Genomic DNA, 15870 nt, shown 5'->3' with positions numbered 1-15870 from the left:
ACGGAGAAATCAACCACAGGGCGTAGAAAGGATCCGCTGGTCCAATCAGCGTTAAGTGGGTACCTTGGAAGGCGCTAATATGCCAACCTTGAAAGATAGGTATCCACTCGGGATTATTAACCATGGAAGACACCCGTCGATCCGTGGACTCGGTTGTAGAAATTTATGGTTTTTGACCGGCAGTATATTATATAATCAAGGGTTGTATGGATGGTATTTTGCCAGGAGAACATTTCTATGAAATTAGTATGTGTATTTTATTAGATAACTATAGAAATTGATAAATTTTATGTCTACTTATCGAACCTCGTGGTTCTTTTAATACAGGAACTATTATTTACTAGAATTTGTACTGAGGGAATAGTAAATTGGCGGTGTAGAAGGCGGTCAAAAGTTAATATTGGAAAAATACGATATGGCGCACTGGCGGCGATCTAGTGCCTCGTTCCTATCCTTATGGCCGTTCCGTATAACTCTTTGAAGAGAAACAACGAAGGAAAATGAATCTAAACCTAGACGAATTTTATTAAAACAGAACACGAGTGAAACCCGACTGGAATTTTTTTTAACCACACTACAAGACCGCCGAGCACTGTGACTGACCAACATTCTTGATCAAACTCCAATTCACTTTGTCGATCTATTCCATACCAATTGAAATCTGAGCAACACCGAATTCACTATAGTTACTGCAATTTACTGTACATTCCACCATCTGCTAGCAGCCCTGTTGCGTTCACATAACGGCTCATCTCCTCACAAGCCAAGAACAGCGCCGGACCAGCCATATCATTCGGGTCTCCAATTCGACCGAGAGGAATACGCTCTTCAAGGGCGGCCATCTTCGTAGGGTTCTTCATGTCGTGGGCGGCTAGCGAGGTTCCAATGGTACCGGGCATCAAGGCATTGCACCGAATCTTATCTTTGCCAAGGGCGATAGCCATAGACTGCATCATAGAGAGAATAGCAGCTTTGGTAGGAGTGTAGTGGGTTTGGAATCCACCACCGAGCAGAGCGCTAACGGAGGAAACGCCGATGATGGAACCACCGTGCCCTTGTTTCACCATTTGGCGAGCGGCGGCTTGGCAGGAGTAGAAGGTGCCTTTAACGTTGACATCGACGCTGTGATCCAAAAGAGATGGTTCAATACTAGGTTCATTAGCCACTGGCCTCTGGTGGGCTGGAGAAGAACCCAAATAGCATGTGATCCTATCGTCCAGACATTAACTCACTTCAAGAGCTCTGCCGGTTTGAATACGCCAGCATTGGCGACAAAAATGTCTAGCTTCCCCCATTGCGAGACAGCCTCTTGAATTAGACTGGTGCTTGTCTCTGGTTTGGTCACGTCGCCGGCAAGCTCAAGGATCTTGCCCGCCTTGATGCCCGTGTCCTCGATTGCCTTGACCTCCTCGAGGAGACTGTGGCGGAGGCCTTCATCCTTGTCTAGTCCCAAATGGTTCACAGCGACATTACATCCTTGACTAATGTATGCCAGCACGATCGCACGACCGATTCCAGTGGTGCCACCGGTGACGGCGGCGGTCTTGCCTTTGAGCAGGTTCCAGGCAGGTAGCGCAGCCATTGTGCAAAGAGAGTGGGAGTAAAGGGTGGGAGAACTCGAACACCGATAGAGAAAGAAGAACCAAGTGTATTACGTATTGCGTGATAGGAAATTGCCCAGGTGTGTTACTTGTTATGTCTGAATCTGAGCTTAGGGTACGCGCTTCGCGGGGACCGGGACCGGAGTGGAGTAGGCTCCGTCTCGAGGCACCAAGGCACTTTACCACATGTTTCCCCAACACCGTCTCGGACCATCGCCGACGTGAGGGGAGCTATGATGACATGTTTTCCTTGCACAAGACCTTGTTCGAGTATTTCTACCCTTCGAAAGGAAGTATAAAAAGGACAGGCCGTGTCATGAATTTTTCCCCAAGTCAATAATCCGCCTCTCCCTTACACCGCGATTCTTTTCACACCATCCACTATGACCGCCACCGAAAACCCCGTCCCTCACACTCAGGTCGCTCTGAGTGGAAAGGTGATTGCTAGTATGTGTCCTACAAGCTAGACAATCCAAAACATAGTTAGCTAATATCAGATTGCTTTAGTTACTGGTGCTAACCGCGGAATCGGTTTGGGTATTGCTGAGTGCTGCCTTGATAATGGCGCGGATAAAGTCTACTCGATCGACATTGGTGAGACTGGGGATGACTTTGCCGCCTTATCTAAAAAATATCCCGGCAAGCTCTTTGCTGTTACTGCCAATGTGACCGAAGAGGCCACTATTACCGCCGCGGTCGATAAGATCATCGAGGAGGCTGGTGGTCTACACGGAATGGTGGTTAACGCCGGACGTACCCATCATAAGGCTGCCCTCGACTTTACTAAAGAGGATATCGAGACTCTGTTCAATGTCAACCTTTTCGGTGCTTTCTATACTGCGCGTGCCGCTGCGCGCGCATTTATCAAGCAGGGAGTAAAAGGCTCCGTGGTCTTCACAGCATCAATGGCTTCTTACCGCCCTAATAAGGTTTGTATCTATCTATCTATCTTAACTTTCACGCGACTAGTACTAATAATACCTCCTAGCGTGTTCCGTCCGCTCCCTACGGTGCTTCGAAGGCCGGTATCCGTAACATGACCCATACCCTAGCGATGGAATGGGCACAGTACGGCATCCGTGTTAATAGCGTATCCCCTGGCCTAGTCAAGACCGCTATGACATACTGGGTACCTCAACAACCGGACTGGGAGCAGCAGCTTAAGTACTATGGCGGCTTCCCTCGCTTGGCAGAAGTCCAGGAGCTCGGCGGTGCCTACGTGTATCTCTTGAGCGACGCCGCCAGCTACACTACCTCTATTGACATCCCAGTGAACGGAGTGATTGGCAGTAAGTGATTACAATACCAACTCTAGTTATTTTAAAGAGACTAACCTTGGTAGTCTGCTAAACGGGGTTGGAAAGGTTTGGCGACAAGGACAGCGCTAGACGTGAATAGATTCTTTTACTTCGTACATATCTATCTTCATTTTGTTGAGGAATAAACCCCCTTCAATACATATTTTCTTCAGGAGACTATTCGGTATTATTGTACAAACCAAAGCTACTAGACACGTGCACGCCCTGACGACTTCTCAAGCAAAACACAGCATTGACTGAGATGACCTCATCCTTCGTTGCTCTTGTCAGAGGAATGACTGATATAAAGATGTGTGTAAGGGTGATGGATTGACCCTATAGGGGAAGTATACTATCTAGGCTATGAACAGTCCTTCATTACATAATGATTGGTCTACATTCATCATCATAAGATAATAGGTTGATAAAGGATATGGATATGCTTGATCAACTTGTACTTGTAGCTTTACAAAGGGCACAGCACAATTTAGGAATAAGCATATATATTGAGCAGTAGTCCAATTGAAGCCTGCCCTTAATGTGTGAGATGGAAATATTAGACCCAGACTAACCTCATCCACAGTACAATGCATCCAAGGCAGGTGTTTTGCAGCTGGCAAAGTCACTCGCAGTCGAGTGGGTGGATTTCTGTCGAGTCAATGCTGTCTCTCCCGGCTACGTTCAAACAAAAATCATGGAATATGCACCCCAAGAGATGCTTGACAAATGGCTAACGCAAATTCCCGCCCGCCAATTTGCTTCTTCTTATGAGCTGAAGGGAGTAAGAAGCGATGACAAGCTACTTCATTTGGCAGTGAGCTAACTTGACTTAATCTAGGTTTACCTATTTTGCGCATCAGATGCCTCTAGCTACATGACGGGATCAAATCTGGTGATCGACGGCGGGTTTACTCTCCCCTAAACAAAGAAGGGCATCTTGGATTAAAGTAGAAAGCTTCAAAATGATAGACAAGCAAGCTATTAAAGCAATTTCTGGCTTTTACGCTGATAATATCTTTGCGCCTGGGTGCCAAATCCACGTATGACTTTTAGGGCTTCTTTAATCACAAAGGAAAAATGTAGCTACCAATGAACATGCTTAGGGCTATTTGACACTCAATGTAGGACATCATACTAGCGCTTTAGAGATTCGCTTATATCACCCAGTACGCTCTTGTAGTATCGGGGACCGCTCTGCGCGATCTCATTTCAAGCCCCTTGAGGGACTCCCCTTGTCAAAGTTCCCCTTCCGATAATGACCCCACGACTGCTGGGCCTTCGGAGACAGGTTAAGAGGACGAGTCGCTACTTGGTGTCCCTTCCTTTTTCAGTGGGAACGATGCCAGAGGCGCAGGTAAGGAGGCTGGCCGGTTTCCAGAAAGCGGGCGGACTTGCGTACCTGTTTGTAGTCGGACAACGTGGTTGCCAGATTCTGAGGAACCATCATCCTGTCAGATGTCGTGTCGGGGATCGTTGTATCGGCCGGACTGTACAATTAGATGGTGGACGGCCTCCGAAGATTGAATAAGACTTAGTTAGAGCTTTGAGTAGACGAAAAATAAAAGTTCCAAATTTGGTCAGGTATAGTCTTGTAGCAAATTATCTCTAATGGGTTCGTCCCTTCACAGTGCCGTCAATGCCTTCCAAATCACGATACAGACGCCACTCGTAGTCCAAACTGGGATCATTGAAGCGAGCCTTCGCATCCAAAGTCGCGATTTTAGCCATATCCTCAGGCTGCAACTCGAAGTCAGCCTCAAGATTCTGCTCAATCTGCCAATCGACGACACTTTTAGGGATGACTGAGCGACCCCTGTTGACGCCCCAAACAAGTACCACCTGCACAGGGCTCTTTTCATATTTCTCGCTGATCTCCTTCAGGATAGGCTGGTCAATAACCCGGATCATGTGAGCAATCTCCTTGGACCATCCGGTCTGTCGGTAGAAATCGTTCATGTTACCCAAAGGGCTAAACTGAACGACGTGGATTCCCTGTGACTTCAGCCACTCACCTTTTGCTGTAAATAGGGGTGGACTTCCATTTGATGAACGGCAGGAACCTGGCAAAAGAATTAGTGAACTTCAATTTTGCGATCGCGCGTGAATCACATACTGTGCCAGTCTCCTCGAGCAAAGTCTCAATCTCACGTTTACTGAAGTTCGAAACACCAATGGCCTTGATCTTGCCAGTCTTGACCACTTCCTCCATTGCCCTCCATGTTTGCACAAAGTTTGTCTCGCCCGGGATCATCCTGCCTTCAGCGTCCCGACGGAACCGATTGGGGCCGCGCTTGAAGGTGCAGGGATAGTGCATCAACAGGAGGTCCACGTATGGGGTGTCCAGGTCACGCAAGGAGTCATCCACAGCGCGCTCCACGTCGTCGGGGTGGTAGTCATTACACCACAGCTTTGTGCCGATGAAAATGTCTTCGCGGGGAATACCGCTCTTCTTGATTCCCTTTCCAACTTGCTCTTCAACGTTGTAGACACGGGCTGTATCGATCAGTCGCATGCCCTTCCGCAACGCTAGGCTGACAGAGCCTTCCTGAGAATCCGGGTCTTGGAATGTACCGAACCCTAACGCGGGGATCTTCGCAGCGGTGTTGAGGGTGTAGGAAGTTGCGCGGGTGGCGATGCTGCGTGCGCCAAACATGGGCAGAGCTAAGCGGAAAGTCTTTCCAAACACCGCAGCTCGGGCCATTCTGGTCGAAACAAAAGAATTCATTGTTCAAGAATCTGATTGTGTACTGATTCTTGGAGTTACCGAGATGAGTTTGTCGGCTGACTTGGTTTCAACAAGAGGGGAATTGGTAAGTTAGTCCGTGTCTTGGGACGAGTGACATAGTAAGCAGTCCTTACCAGGACCATGATATTTCCGTGAGGTTTAAATGTACCGCGTCAAAAAGGGGAGAACCCAATCCCGAACGGACCGCACGACCTCCAAGTGGGGAAAGATGGGCGCTGGCAAGGGTCCCGTGTCGGCGGCCTTGGAGACGAACCCGAGACGGGGGCTCAGCGCATCCCGAAGACTGATATCGGCTAGTGCTTTTCCCGAAGACACATCCAGGTTCAAATTAGACGGCCTGCGTCCTCGTCTCGCTGTTCCTACATCATTCCCAAGATGGTCGGAAAGTGGCTGGTGCATCACGACCCAGAGCACTACGCGCATGAGAACTACGGCAAATGTGCAGAGCACCTCCTCAGCGGTGCACCATTTGAGAACACAAACGCCGTCCCTGGCTATAAGTACAAGCCGTGGACTGTCCAGGAGCCCCTGGACGCTTCAGAGACTGGAAGGCCTGTTCAAGATGAAGGCGACTGGTCCTAAATAGGAAGTGGGTTTCTCACAGTGAGTCACCTATATGCTATAATCGTGTTCAACCCGATTCTAAATGATTTCTGTTCTATAATTCTCTTTCATATGGAATCTGATACATACGACCATAGGGTGTGGAAAATAGGGCTTCCCGTCCGCTCAGCCGTACTCAAGCCACACGCCGGTGAGTTAGTAGTTGGGTGGGTGACCACCAGCGAATCCTCACTGTTGTATGTTTTTATTTGATTTTTATTCTTTTATCTTATACTTGCCAACCTATAACTAACTAGTTAACTATAACAATATTAAACTCGGCTTTGACTTCATATTGATATATATAGGATACGTTTGTCGCTATATAGACTAAGCATTTGCCTACTTAGGTAGTTAGTCTCGTTTATCCTTCCCGGAAGCTTTATATATAGCCTCCTTTCTATGGATATATTATCACGCTTTTTTCCCTCCTTTATCTCCCTAGTAGTATATAGCCTTAGTATTTCACTACCTGAATAGCTGTACGTACTCTATTACTCTATCCTACGTGAGCACTACCACATACGACCATAGGGTGTGGAAAACAGGGCTTCCCGTCCGCTCAGCCGTACTTAAGCCACACGCCGGTGAGTTAGTAGTTGGGTGGGTGACCACCAGCGAATCCTCACTGTTGTATGTTTTTTTTGTTTTTGTTTGCATTTCTCAGCGGCACTCTGGGGTGAGTGTGGGTGATATGGGTGAGAAGTCTTGAGACTGGGGTGAGAGAGGTGTGAACGGCGTGACAATCCTCACCCTTGAGGTGATGTATTTGCCTCCTTATTCGCCTGGCTTGAACCCCATCGAGTAATTTTTCTCCGAACTCAAATCTTTTATTCGGAGGTACTGGGGATACTACCAAGACAATCCCGAACAGGGCTTTCATATTTTTCTGGGGTGGTGTGTTGAACGAGTTCGAGCAAGAGCAAAGTGCGAGGGGACACTTCAGGAATGCCGGTGTCCACGTCGATGAACAGTGAAACTTGAGGAAGACTCCCCTCCCCTTCAGTTTATTTAGTTGTCTTGCGGATCAAAATAAACAGGAATAGACATGAACAATTGATCTAACAGACTAGATCATTCATCAAGAACAACCACCCCCAGCCGCCGAGCAGCCGTATTCATGTCTACGACCCGGGAAACGATCGTATCATCAGATGAAGCGTCCGGATCCTCAGACTCGTCCGAGTCCGTCATGTAGAAGTACACCCCAGCCTCCGAGACAAACTTTGCACGGTCAAGAACAACCGTGAACATGCGAAATCCGCTACCGTCGTGTGCCCCCTGTGAGATTTTAATATATTGGTCGGGTCCTTGAGGAGTAAAACGTTTTGCTGCTAGGGGTTGACTATCGCCTGTTGTGATATTGTGTAGGGCGCCAATAGAAAAGGGATTTTCTCGGTTCTCTTCATTTTGCTGGGATAGAATCTCAAGAACTTCGTTCTGGGCGGGCCTGATGGCCGACCAGGAATTGCACTTTGGAATGAAGAATTTGAGAGTGAGAGTTTTGTTGGCCGGGAGGTTGGAGAACATTGACGCCGTAAAGAGGCGCGCTGTACTTTCTAAGATAGAGGAACCTTCTGCGTCGCGTATGTGGCTGAGAAAGGCCGCATGGACAATGTATTGAATATCAGGGGTTTCGCCCTTAGGGGTATTAGTGACTGTCACGATGTTGGCTTCCTGAGAAATATAGAATGCCGGATCAAGAGAGAAGCCGCCAACTGAGGTTTCGTGGCCTAGCTGGTCACGAATCTGTTCTTCTGTCGGTATATCCTGGCAAGGAGGCTCGCCCTCATCAATACCTAAGGCGTCTCGCTCCGGATAGCGAGGGACATTATTGAAGATATCGAGAATCATTAACTGGCCTATATAGATCTGGTCTATAAGGCGCTCAATAACGAATTCAAATGCCTCTGAAGGGAGTTTCTCTTGGCCCTCACGCAAATGCTGCGCCACGTCAGCCTTAGTGCACGTGCTAGAAAATGTACGATTGAAATAGAGAAAGTCTGGGCCTTCGCCTATCTCCTCAGCCTCCTCCGAGTCCTGCATATTGCCCACTCGATAACTATGCGACCGCAGTAGGACACAAAATCCAACATTCGAGGATGAATATAGACGATTGAATCTTGGAATCAGTGGGAGGGGATTCTCGACCCCTGACTGATGTTGCTGCTTGCGACGGGCGATTTCAATGCGATTATGCTCAATACAGGCAAAGCCATCGGGCGGGCGGTATGAATAAATCTCGAACAAAGGCTTGACTTCATCATTCCAGAACATCTGCATGGGGTAGTCTCGGAGCTCGTGGTGGTCGTCGTCCAGGGGAACAAGGCTGTAGACCTGAAAAGCAACTAGTTCACTGGGCTCTGGCTCGTATTCTGGGTTTACGTACTGCTCGAGCACGACAGGATGACCCAGATGGTCAGGGTAAGTGCGCACTTGTTTCCAAGACCTAGACATGGCGACTGGTCTTTGGGGGGTAAATAACAGCTACCCGATTGTGGCTTAACCTGCTGGGGCCAGGGAACGACGGGCTTAAATGGACCTGGAGGGGAGAGGGGTTATATAAGCAGGGAGAAGATCGACAGTTAGGACTAATCGACCAACGTAGACTGGAGTATCAAAATGCAAGTTACAGCTTGAACTAGGTACTTCTCGGGTGGTCTCATCTCTAACCACTTCTCATCCAACTTTATATACATCCAAATATACCAAATCTACTACAGGCCAGCTTTCCTAGGTTATTACCTCCCCACATTCCGTACTTACTTTGGTCATTTGATGAACTTGTCGCAGTGCCAGGTAGCGGGTTACCTGGGTTTGACATGCGGAACACGAATTTTTCTACTGCTGCATCGCCAGTAGTTCGCCAGTAGTCATGGTGATGTCTGCGAATTCCTTCGCGACGTCGTCTATCTTGCCCTGGGCATCCTTCATGGTACTCATCCTGTCCTTAGCGGTCTTGTGCCAATCCGACTGAATCTGTTCAACCTTGGCCATGTGGTTGTCAATCCAGTAGGCCCATAGGGTACGCAAACCCCAGTGCTTGAGGCCACGGGGGATATCGCCTTTCTTGAGGGGCTTTCCTTTTGGTTGGTTCTGGGCATTATATAGATACCAAGCTACCAAGCTCGTGCAAGTCTTCTTCACACGTGAACTTGTCGCTCGCCTCAGTTCCTCTACTGGCGTGATCATTAATCTCGTCAACCCTGGTCTATGCACCTCCAACCTAGAGCGCAACAGCGACAAAGCTCCCGTGGTGCTACGCCTTGTACGGCGCATCTTGGATCGCACTACCGAGGTCGGCAGCCGCACCTTCGTTCTTGGCGCAGAGCGATGGGGTGAGCCAGGATGTGGAAGCGCGGGTCTATACCGAGGTCGGACAGCGGGCACAGAAGAAGGTGTTTGAGCGGACGCTGCAGATTCTGGAGGCGAGGAAGTCGGGAATTGTAAGGTAGGACTTCAAACTCCCTCCTTTCTATAATTCTCTCCCACAGATCGACTAATACATACGACCATAGGGTGTGGAAAACAGGGCTTCCCGTCCGCTCAGCCGTACTTAAGCCACACGCCGGTGAGTTAGTAGTTGGGTGGGTGACCACCAGCGAATCCTCACTGTTGTATGTTTTTGTTTTTGCTTTGTTTTTCGCACTGCTCTCCTTCGCCAGTTCACGCACTGTCTGCACTAGGGTGGTGAGCGGATGATGAGTGAAAACTCTGGATCGGGCGGACAATTTTACATCTCCCCAACTACAAATGTGTGTCTTCATGCTCTATGCGACCGAATTTTCAGTTTAATCTAAAACATACAACCATAGGATGTGGGAAACATGATAGAATTTGCAGATCCCGGACTTCGTGGCTCCGGATGCCCTTTGATAGTCGTGCCCGCGGACCCCGCAGATTCCAAAAGCTCTGGTTATCAATCCAGCCATGAAGCCTATCCTCACGTCCTTGATCCCTCACACAATCTCCAGCTTAGATTTACCGGCCTTTTTGCTCGAAGCGAGAGCAGCCGACAACCCAAACTGAGATGCAACCCCGTTGATGCGGTGGGTTGAGTTCAAGTTCTTCACCACGAGGATTTGATAACAAGTGGCGCTGCCTTGGCGAGAAGCGATGACAGACCAGGCGAGGAAGAGCTCCCAAATCTGTTTGATGTTAAAACCTATCAGGCTTAGCACATAAGATGAGACTCACCCTAAACCACCGTTGGCCATACTTGGCCTTGATAGTGTCGGCATTTCCAAGCCAATTGCGGTACCATCTCCATAGAGTTCCAGAATAATGCACCCCAACGGTATCGATACTGACGTTGTACCATAGTCAGTCCCGTCAAAGGCAGTGTGTGATATCCTTTTAGAACTCACCTTTTGATCTCAAACCCGGCCCGTTCCAAGCACATCGTATAGTACCAAAGAGGAGTAGACGCATCGGCGCCACGGAAGATGTACTTGTTCAAAAACAGCCCCCAAATCAAATCCTCATACTGCCATGTTTGGCGAAGACCGGAAAGCTGCACGTACATGGCACCATCATCTTTCAGCATGTCATAGCATTGGCGGAAGAAGGTGGTGAGCTTTCGAATACCGACATGCTCACCCATTTCGAGCTGCGTGATTTTATCGTACTGGGCACGAGGGATGTCGCGGTAATCCATACACAGAATACGGCTTTGCGCTTCGGTAATTCCAGCCCTTTGGAGGGCATCGTTACCCCATGCCGTCTGGTGGCGCGCAATGGTGAGACCGGTTACCTTCGCTCCATAATTGAGACTTGCGAATTTCGCCAGAGTCCCCCATCCACAGCCGATGTCTAACATAGTCTCGTCTTGCTTAAGGCCGAGCTTTTCACAGACAATCGCCATCTTGTTATCCTGCATTTCCTCTAGTGTTTCCTCTTTTGACGTGTCGGAGATGATACCGGAGGTGTAGATCATGCGAGGGCCAAGGAACCAAGCATAGTGGTCGTTACCACGATCGTAGTTTGGACGGATCTGCTGATCGTCTTGGTCTTTCGTGTGAAGCAACACATCGCGAGCAAAGGTCAGGAAAATGTACTTGAATAGATCCCAGGTGAAGCCGAAGTGCGCCCAATCATGGCGATATTCCAAGATGTCGAGAGTATCTCCGTTAAAGTCGACCACACCATCGAGATACATTTCACAGAAAGTCTGCATAGGGACACGTTTCTTGCCGTGCCATTTGGCACGGTCTGCCTCGTTTTTGAACTTTAAATACTGTTCTATCGGTCGCCCCGGCAATTTGCCTTTGTCGGTCATGCGAGAACTGCAGGAGGATGTCCATGTCCAGTACCCCACCAGGATTGGCACAGTCGTGATTAGACCAAGAAATATAGTTGTCTTCATACCGCCGCCAAGTAGATAAGCAAGGACGGCCGGGACGCCCACCAGAAGACCGATTAGGAGGGAATTAGAGAATCCCTGGTTACCAGCACCATCAACTGGAAGAGGCGCATTGTGGATGGCCGCCGACTTGAATCAGTTAGCAATCGGTCACATAGTAATAATTGGGAGACTGACATCTGTGAGGGGTATTCCACAATCCTCAGGCGTTTCGAATTTCGAGGGTTTGGCTGGTGGTGTTTGAATGAAATCAATGTCGCTGTTGAGATCAGGGGACGACATAGCGGCTGCAGGCAGACTTTTCTCTGCAGAATCCCCTCTAAAAGGCGAGCGAAAAGTCAAGAATGCAACTTGAGGGGAGACGCGACAACATTAACGGACACTCCTGCCGTGTCTCGGCTCAAGTCGACGGGGCCCGCGGGTCCCGAGCTCCATTATGACGGAGGGATTTGCAAGGGGATTCCACTGAATTGGCCAATAAGATGTTAAGATGTTAAGATATTCCAATTATAGATATTGTCTGACTGGGATACAAAAATACGCGTAGGAGTTCCCAAGGATGAGATTGCCGAGAATTTCTAAGCACTTTCATGTAAATATAGACCCGATTACATCGAGGTCTTGTTCTTTAATCCGGTAGAAAATTTACCCTGCAATCTGTCACTTGAAGCCTTTGTGAGGTGACAGTGAGGTTTCTGAACATTCCAGGTACTTGCACGCCGATGAAACGGATCTATCAATGTATATATTCCATGTAACCAAACTGTCCGCCGCAACACTCCGACCTAGCCCTGCAACCATCATATGAAGGTGCACAGTCGCACCCTGCCTCATTCCCTTCAGTATACGTACTCAAAATTCGGGTTTTGTGCATCAGTCAAATCAGCGAAGGCCGTAGAATCGGCCATGAGCTCGTCCTCACCCCCTCTCTCCCGCAATTCATCGCGCGTCTTCTCCTTTCGTCGGTTCTCCCAAATAAAGGCATAGCGAAGCACAAAGAAAAGGGCGAGCTCAAGGCAGTTGGCAACCAGCAGAGAGCCAATTCCCAGGGGGTATCCCGGCGCTTGCTCAGATTTGTAAAAGAAGGGGCCAGCAATGTTGCCGACGCATGCTCCAAACCAGATCATACCGGATACGATCATTTTCTTGGACTGTCCACCAGTGTTGGAGGTAATAAGGGAAAGGGATATCACGAAGGAGGCTTGATATGACCCGGTGAGATAGCTAAATTTTGGGGGAACAATTAGTCACTTCTTAATCGTCACAAGCACCAGTTAGATCTACTTACAAGCAGATCAGTCGGCCGACGTATGCATTGTCGGGGGCAAGCAAGAAACCGAGGGCACCCGCAATAGTCGGGACCATGAATAGTGCGCAGACCAGGGTACGGCTATTCTTCGGCATGTGTTCGTTCGCATATCCTCCGAGCACAATCCAAATAACCACGATTACTCCTTGAGGTATACCAAGCAGTGTCGTATTGAGTGTATCGAACCCGAGGCCTTGAATGACCAAAGTGGAGAAGTTGGATATCCCACCGTTTGGAATGTTAGCAAGAAAACCCAGGATAGTAAATAACCAAGTCTTATAATCGAGATACGCTTCTTTGACTTGTTCCCATTTAATTTTCTGTCCCTCAATACCGGTCTGATTAGATCGCAGTCGCGCAATCATCATGAGCTTCTCATCACGATTGAAGCCCCAAAACGTTGCTGGCGAGTTAGGCAACAGTAGAGCCAGCGCAATTCCCCAGGCGGAACAAACAGCACCAATGATGAGAAACTCGTAGCGCCAGGATTGAAGAGCACCTTTTATATTGCCGATTCCATAGCCTAAACCCGACAATAAGTGACTGCTACTCAATTTGGTAAACTCCGAATGAAAACATACCAATAAGACCGCCGCCGGCAACACCGATGCCATTCCATAAATAGTATGCGGAGATACGCCAAGGCTGCTCGGCACGGGTATAGTATGTGGAGACGACGACCATAAACGCTGGGTCGGCAATCGCCTCAAACGCGCCAGAAAGGACTCGAAGTGCCGCAAGCGCGTCGAAGTTCTGCGATGCAGCCTGGCACATGAGAAGCACGCCCCACATGAAGATGTTGAAGGCGAGATACCAAGCCATCCGGCGGCTCCGTTGCATGAGTAGGTTAGACGGGATTGCCCAAACTAACCATCCAAAATAGAAGATACTTGATAACCACGAGTATTCTGTCCCGACTAGGTTGAGGTCTTCTTTGATACCGAAGATTGCTGCGTAAGAAAGTGTCGTCTTGTCGACATACTATTAGAGACAGACGGTGTTAGCTGTGGCCTAAAAGAGCGAAATTGACATGACCAGCATACATAAAAGAAGTAGCATATTCCAAGAAGTGGAATGAGGTGTATGTCAAGCTTGCGCTTCAACCTCTTTTCTGCGTCTTTATCGATGGCCTCATCATTAGGATATCTTTGAATTGCTTCAAGATATAGTTCACTATCTTCTCCTTGGTTGATTTTGCCTGCCACCGATACCTTGAGGTTCTCCTCTATATGCTGGACGTCATATACGCTCTGCGGCTCCACTACCTCTGGGAGGGTTTCTTTCTTGCCCTCCATGCTGAAGTGCAGAGTTTCTCACTCAAGATTGATATTCACTTGTGTAACCAGTGGAATGGGTATTGAAGAATAATTGTTTAGCAGTATCAATAAATAGGATAACCACCACAATATAGAGTCCCCGCGTGGAAAGCTGGTGACCAGCAGTCGAAGTCGGGCACAATCACAATTGGTGGAATAAAAGTTGCGGGGAAAATTCGATCAGCGCAGGATCGGGACCAAGTCCTGGAGAGACTCTGCTTGACTGTATAGTTGTTCCCTGCGAAGAACTACCCCCGTATGTAGCATAAAGTGATTCGACGGATTGCATGTTTGACCAATTCATCGTGCTTATGCTGATCATGGGAAATAATCGTCATTATGAAAGAAAACAGGGGAAGACAAAAAATTCAGTAGGGCTCCAAGCTGTCGGACAATCTCCGAGACCTGATGCCGAAAATGTTACACTACCAGAGCCGACGATGTCATTCCTAGGTCGACCTCCGTGGCTTGGGGACATATTAGAATTGTGTGTCCACTGGGATATTCAAAGATATCAGAATAGGAGCATGTTTTCGATAAGTAGATGTGTAGCACTCCGTACCTGGCGTTGGATTCCTATCGGCCACAACTATGAGATCTTGTTTCCGTGTCTGGGGTTAGAATCCCCGCAGTTTCTGGTTATGGGTCGGCGCATATTTGTGTGGGGGAGTTGCATGGGAGCGTGGGGGAATTGCATTGCAGCGTGGGGGGAAGAAGGGAGGGGGCGGGAATTCCCCAGGGGCCATTCCAGATTATTTCGTATGTACTCCGTACGGAGTACCGAGCGATGGTAATGACCGGGAATAGTTGCCGAGCAATCCCTTTCTGCAGCCACAATATCCACAATGGATGTTTCCAGCAATTGGTGACAGAGATCGGCATATGAATCATCTCGGCTTTTGGTGCCTCCAATAGTCACATAAACTGGCACCGACAGTATCAAAGTGTCCACCCATTGCATCCGCAAATAGACCAGATCGCTAATAAGGTAAATGAGCCCAGCTGACCGAAGAAGGAAGTTGCCTTTCATCCTTGGCGTACGGCAGTTTTGCAAGCATAAAGTTAGTTAGCCAGCCACTACCCCTGGAGCCGAAGCCCCGTCTTCCCCGGGGTCTTCGCCAAGAACCCAAAGCCCATTACCCAACATCCCGGGGCTGGCTTTCTTGGCGAAGACTGGGCAGAGGCTGAACTCGTCCAGTCTTTCGAACTCTTGAAATGGTAACTGGATATCAGACGAAGAGGGCGGAGGGCAGAGAATTGGGTTCGCTCTCCTTGAATCTATGGGACGTGCTTCTTCAGTTGCACAGGAAGTGTCACCTCTTGCATCGAGTATTCAGCCCGAGTAGACAGCCCGATCCAGGTTCACAAGATGCGTTCCTTTCTTCTGTGAGATCAACTTTCCAGACTCCATTTGTTTGGGATTCCTAGGACCTCCTAGTCTGAGACCAGACCTCCTTTTTGTTGCTTGTTTGTCTTCGCGGTTGGGCCACGTGACACTGTCGATGTTGTTGCCTGATTTGTCAGGCCAAACAACGCACTGCACGTGACAAGCGTTTTTGTGAGAATGTGAAGTTTTTCTCTCGTCAGTCTCTTCTTGATAGACAGACCTGATAACCTAGAAACAATCTATGATCT

The 15870-nt window shown here is 48.6% G+C and overlaps 8 protein-coding genes across 8 annotated transcripts; 2 read left to right on the top strand and 6 right to left on the bottom strand.

Moving 5' to 3' along the window:
• Window positions 1-686: 686 nt before the first annotated feature.
• Window positions 687-1582, bottom strand: N7525_005303 (SDR family NAD(P)-dependent oxidoreductase; the record flags this gene model as incomplete). Its single annotated transcript, XM_002564914.1, has 2 exons — window positions 687-1149; window positions 1233-1582. The coding sequence occupies 2 exons, from the start codon at window positions 1580-1582 to the stop codon at window positions 687-689; spliced, it is 813 nt and encodes a 270-aa protein (XP_002564960.1).
• A 402-nt stretch (window positions 1583-1984) lies between these two features.
• Window positions 1985-2898, top strand: N7525_005302 (uncharacterized protein; the record flags this gene model as incomplete). The annotated part of the gene is made up of 3 exons (XM_002564915.2): window positions 1985-2048; window positions 2109-2530; window positions 2590-2898. 3 exons carry the CDS (start codon window positions 1985-1987, stop codon window positions 2896-2898), a joined length of 795 nt encoding a protein of 264 aa, XP_002564961.2.
• Window positions 2899-4504: 1606 nt separating this feature from the next.
• N7525_005301 (aldo/keto reductase) lies at window positions 4505-5600 on the bottom strand (the record flags this gene model as incomplete). The annotated part of the gene is given in 3 exon segments (XM_061213353.1): window positions 4505-4897; window positions 4912-4959; window positions 5013-5600. 3 exon segments carry the CDS (start codon window positions 5598-5600, stop codon window positions 4505-4507), a joined length of 1029 nt encoding a protein of 342 aa, XP_061070374.1.
• Window positions 5601-6020: 420 nt separating this feature from the next.
• N7525_005300 (uncharacterized protein) lies at window positions 6021-6227 on the top strand (the record flags this gene model as incomplete). Its single annotated transcript, XM_002564918.1, has 1 exon — window positions 6021-6227. One exon carries the CDS (start codon window positions 6021-6023, stop codon window positions 6225-6227), a length of 207 nt encoding a protein of 68 aa, XP_002564964.1.
• Window positions 6228-7322: 1095 nt separating this feature from the next.
• On the bottom strand, window positions 7323-8705 carry N7525_005299 (uncharacterized protein; the record flags this gene model as incomplete). The annotated part of the gene is made up of 1 exon (XM_002564919.1): window positions 7323-8705. One exon carries the CDS (start codon window positions 8703-8705, stop codon window positions 7323-7325), a length of 1383 nt encoding a protein of 460 aa, XP_002564965.1.
• A 384-nt stretch (window positions 8706-9089) lies between these two features.
• N7525_005298 (uncharacterized protein) lies at window positions 9090-9527 on the bottom strand (the record flags this gene model as incomplete). Its single annotated transcript, XM_061213352.1, has 1 exon — window positions 9090-9527. The coding sequence occupies one exon, from the start codon at window positions 9525-9527 to the stop codon at window positions 9090-9092; it is 438 nt and encodes a 145-aa protein (XP_061070373.1).
• A 680-nt stretch (window positions 9528-10207) lies between these two features.
• Window positions 10208-11892, bottom strand: N7525_005297 (uncharacterized protein; the record flags this gene model as incomplete). Its single annotated transcript, XM_002564921.1, has 4 exons — window positions 10208-10396; window positions 10446-10554; window positions 10616-11739; window positions 11788-11892. The coding sequence occupies 4 exons, from the start codon at window positions 11890-11892 to the stop codon at window positions 10208-10210; spliced, it is 1527 nt and encodes a 508-aa protein (XP_002564967.1).
• Window positions 11893-12449: 557 nt separating this feature from the next.
• N7525_005296 (uncharacterized protein) lies at window positions 12450-14214 on the bottom strand (the record flags this gene model as incomplete). The annotated part of the gene is made up of 4 exons (XM_061213351.1): window positions 12450-12834; window positions 12899-13442; window positions 13501-13900; window positions 13963-14214. 4 exons carry the CDS (start codon window positions 14212-14214, stop codon window positions 12450-12452), a joined length of 1581 nt encoding a protein of 526 aa, XP_061070372.1.
• Between the last annotated feature and the right edge of the window lie 1656 nt (window positions 14215-15870).

Source organism: Penicillium rubens (assembly GCF_028828025.1).
Source record: "Penicillium rubens strain IBT 27055 chromosome Unknown utg000002l_segment0_segment0, whole genome shotgun sequence".
In the NCBI taxonomy this organism is placed as follows: domain Eukaryota; kingdom Fungi; phylum Ascomycota; class Eurotiomycetes; order Eurotiales; family Aspergillaceae; genus Penicillium; species Penicillium rubens.
Note: the sequence above shows the minus strand (reverse complement) of the source record. Positions and strands in the feature narration are given on the sequence as shown.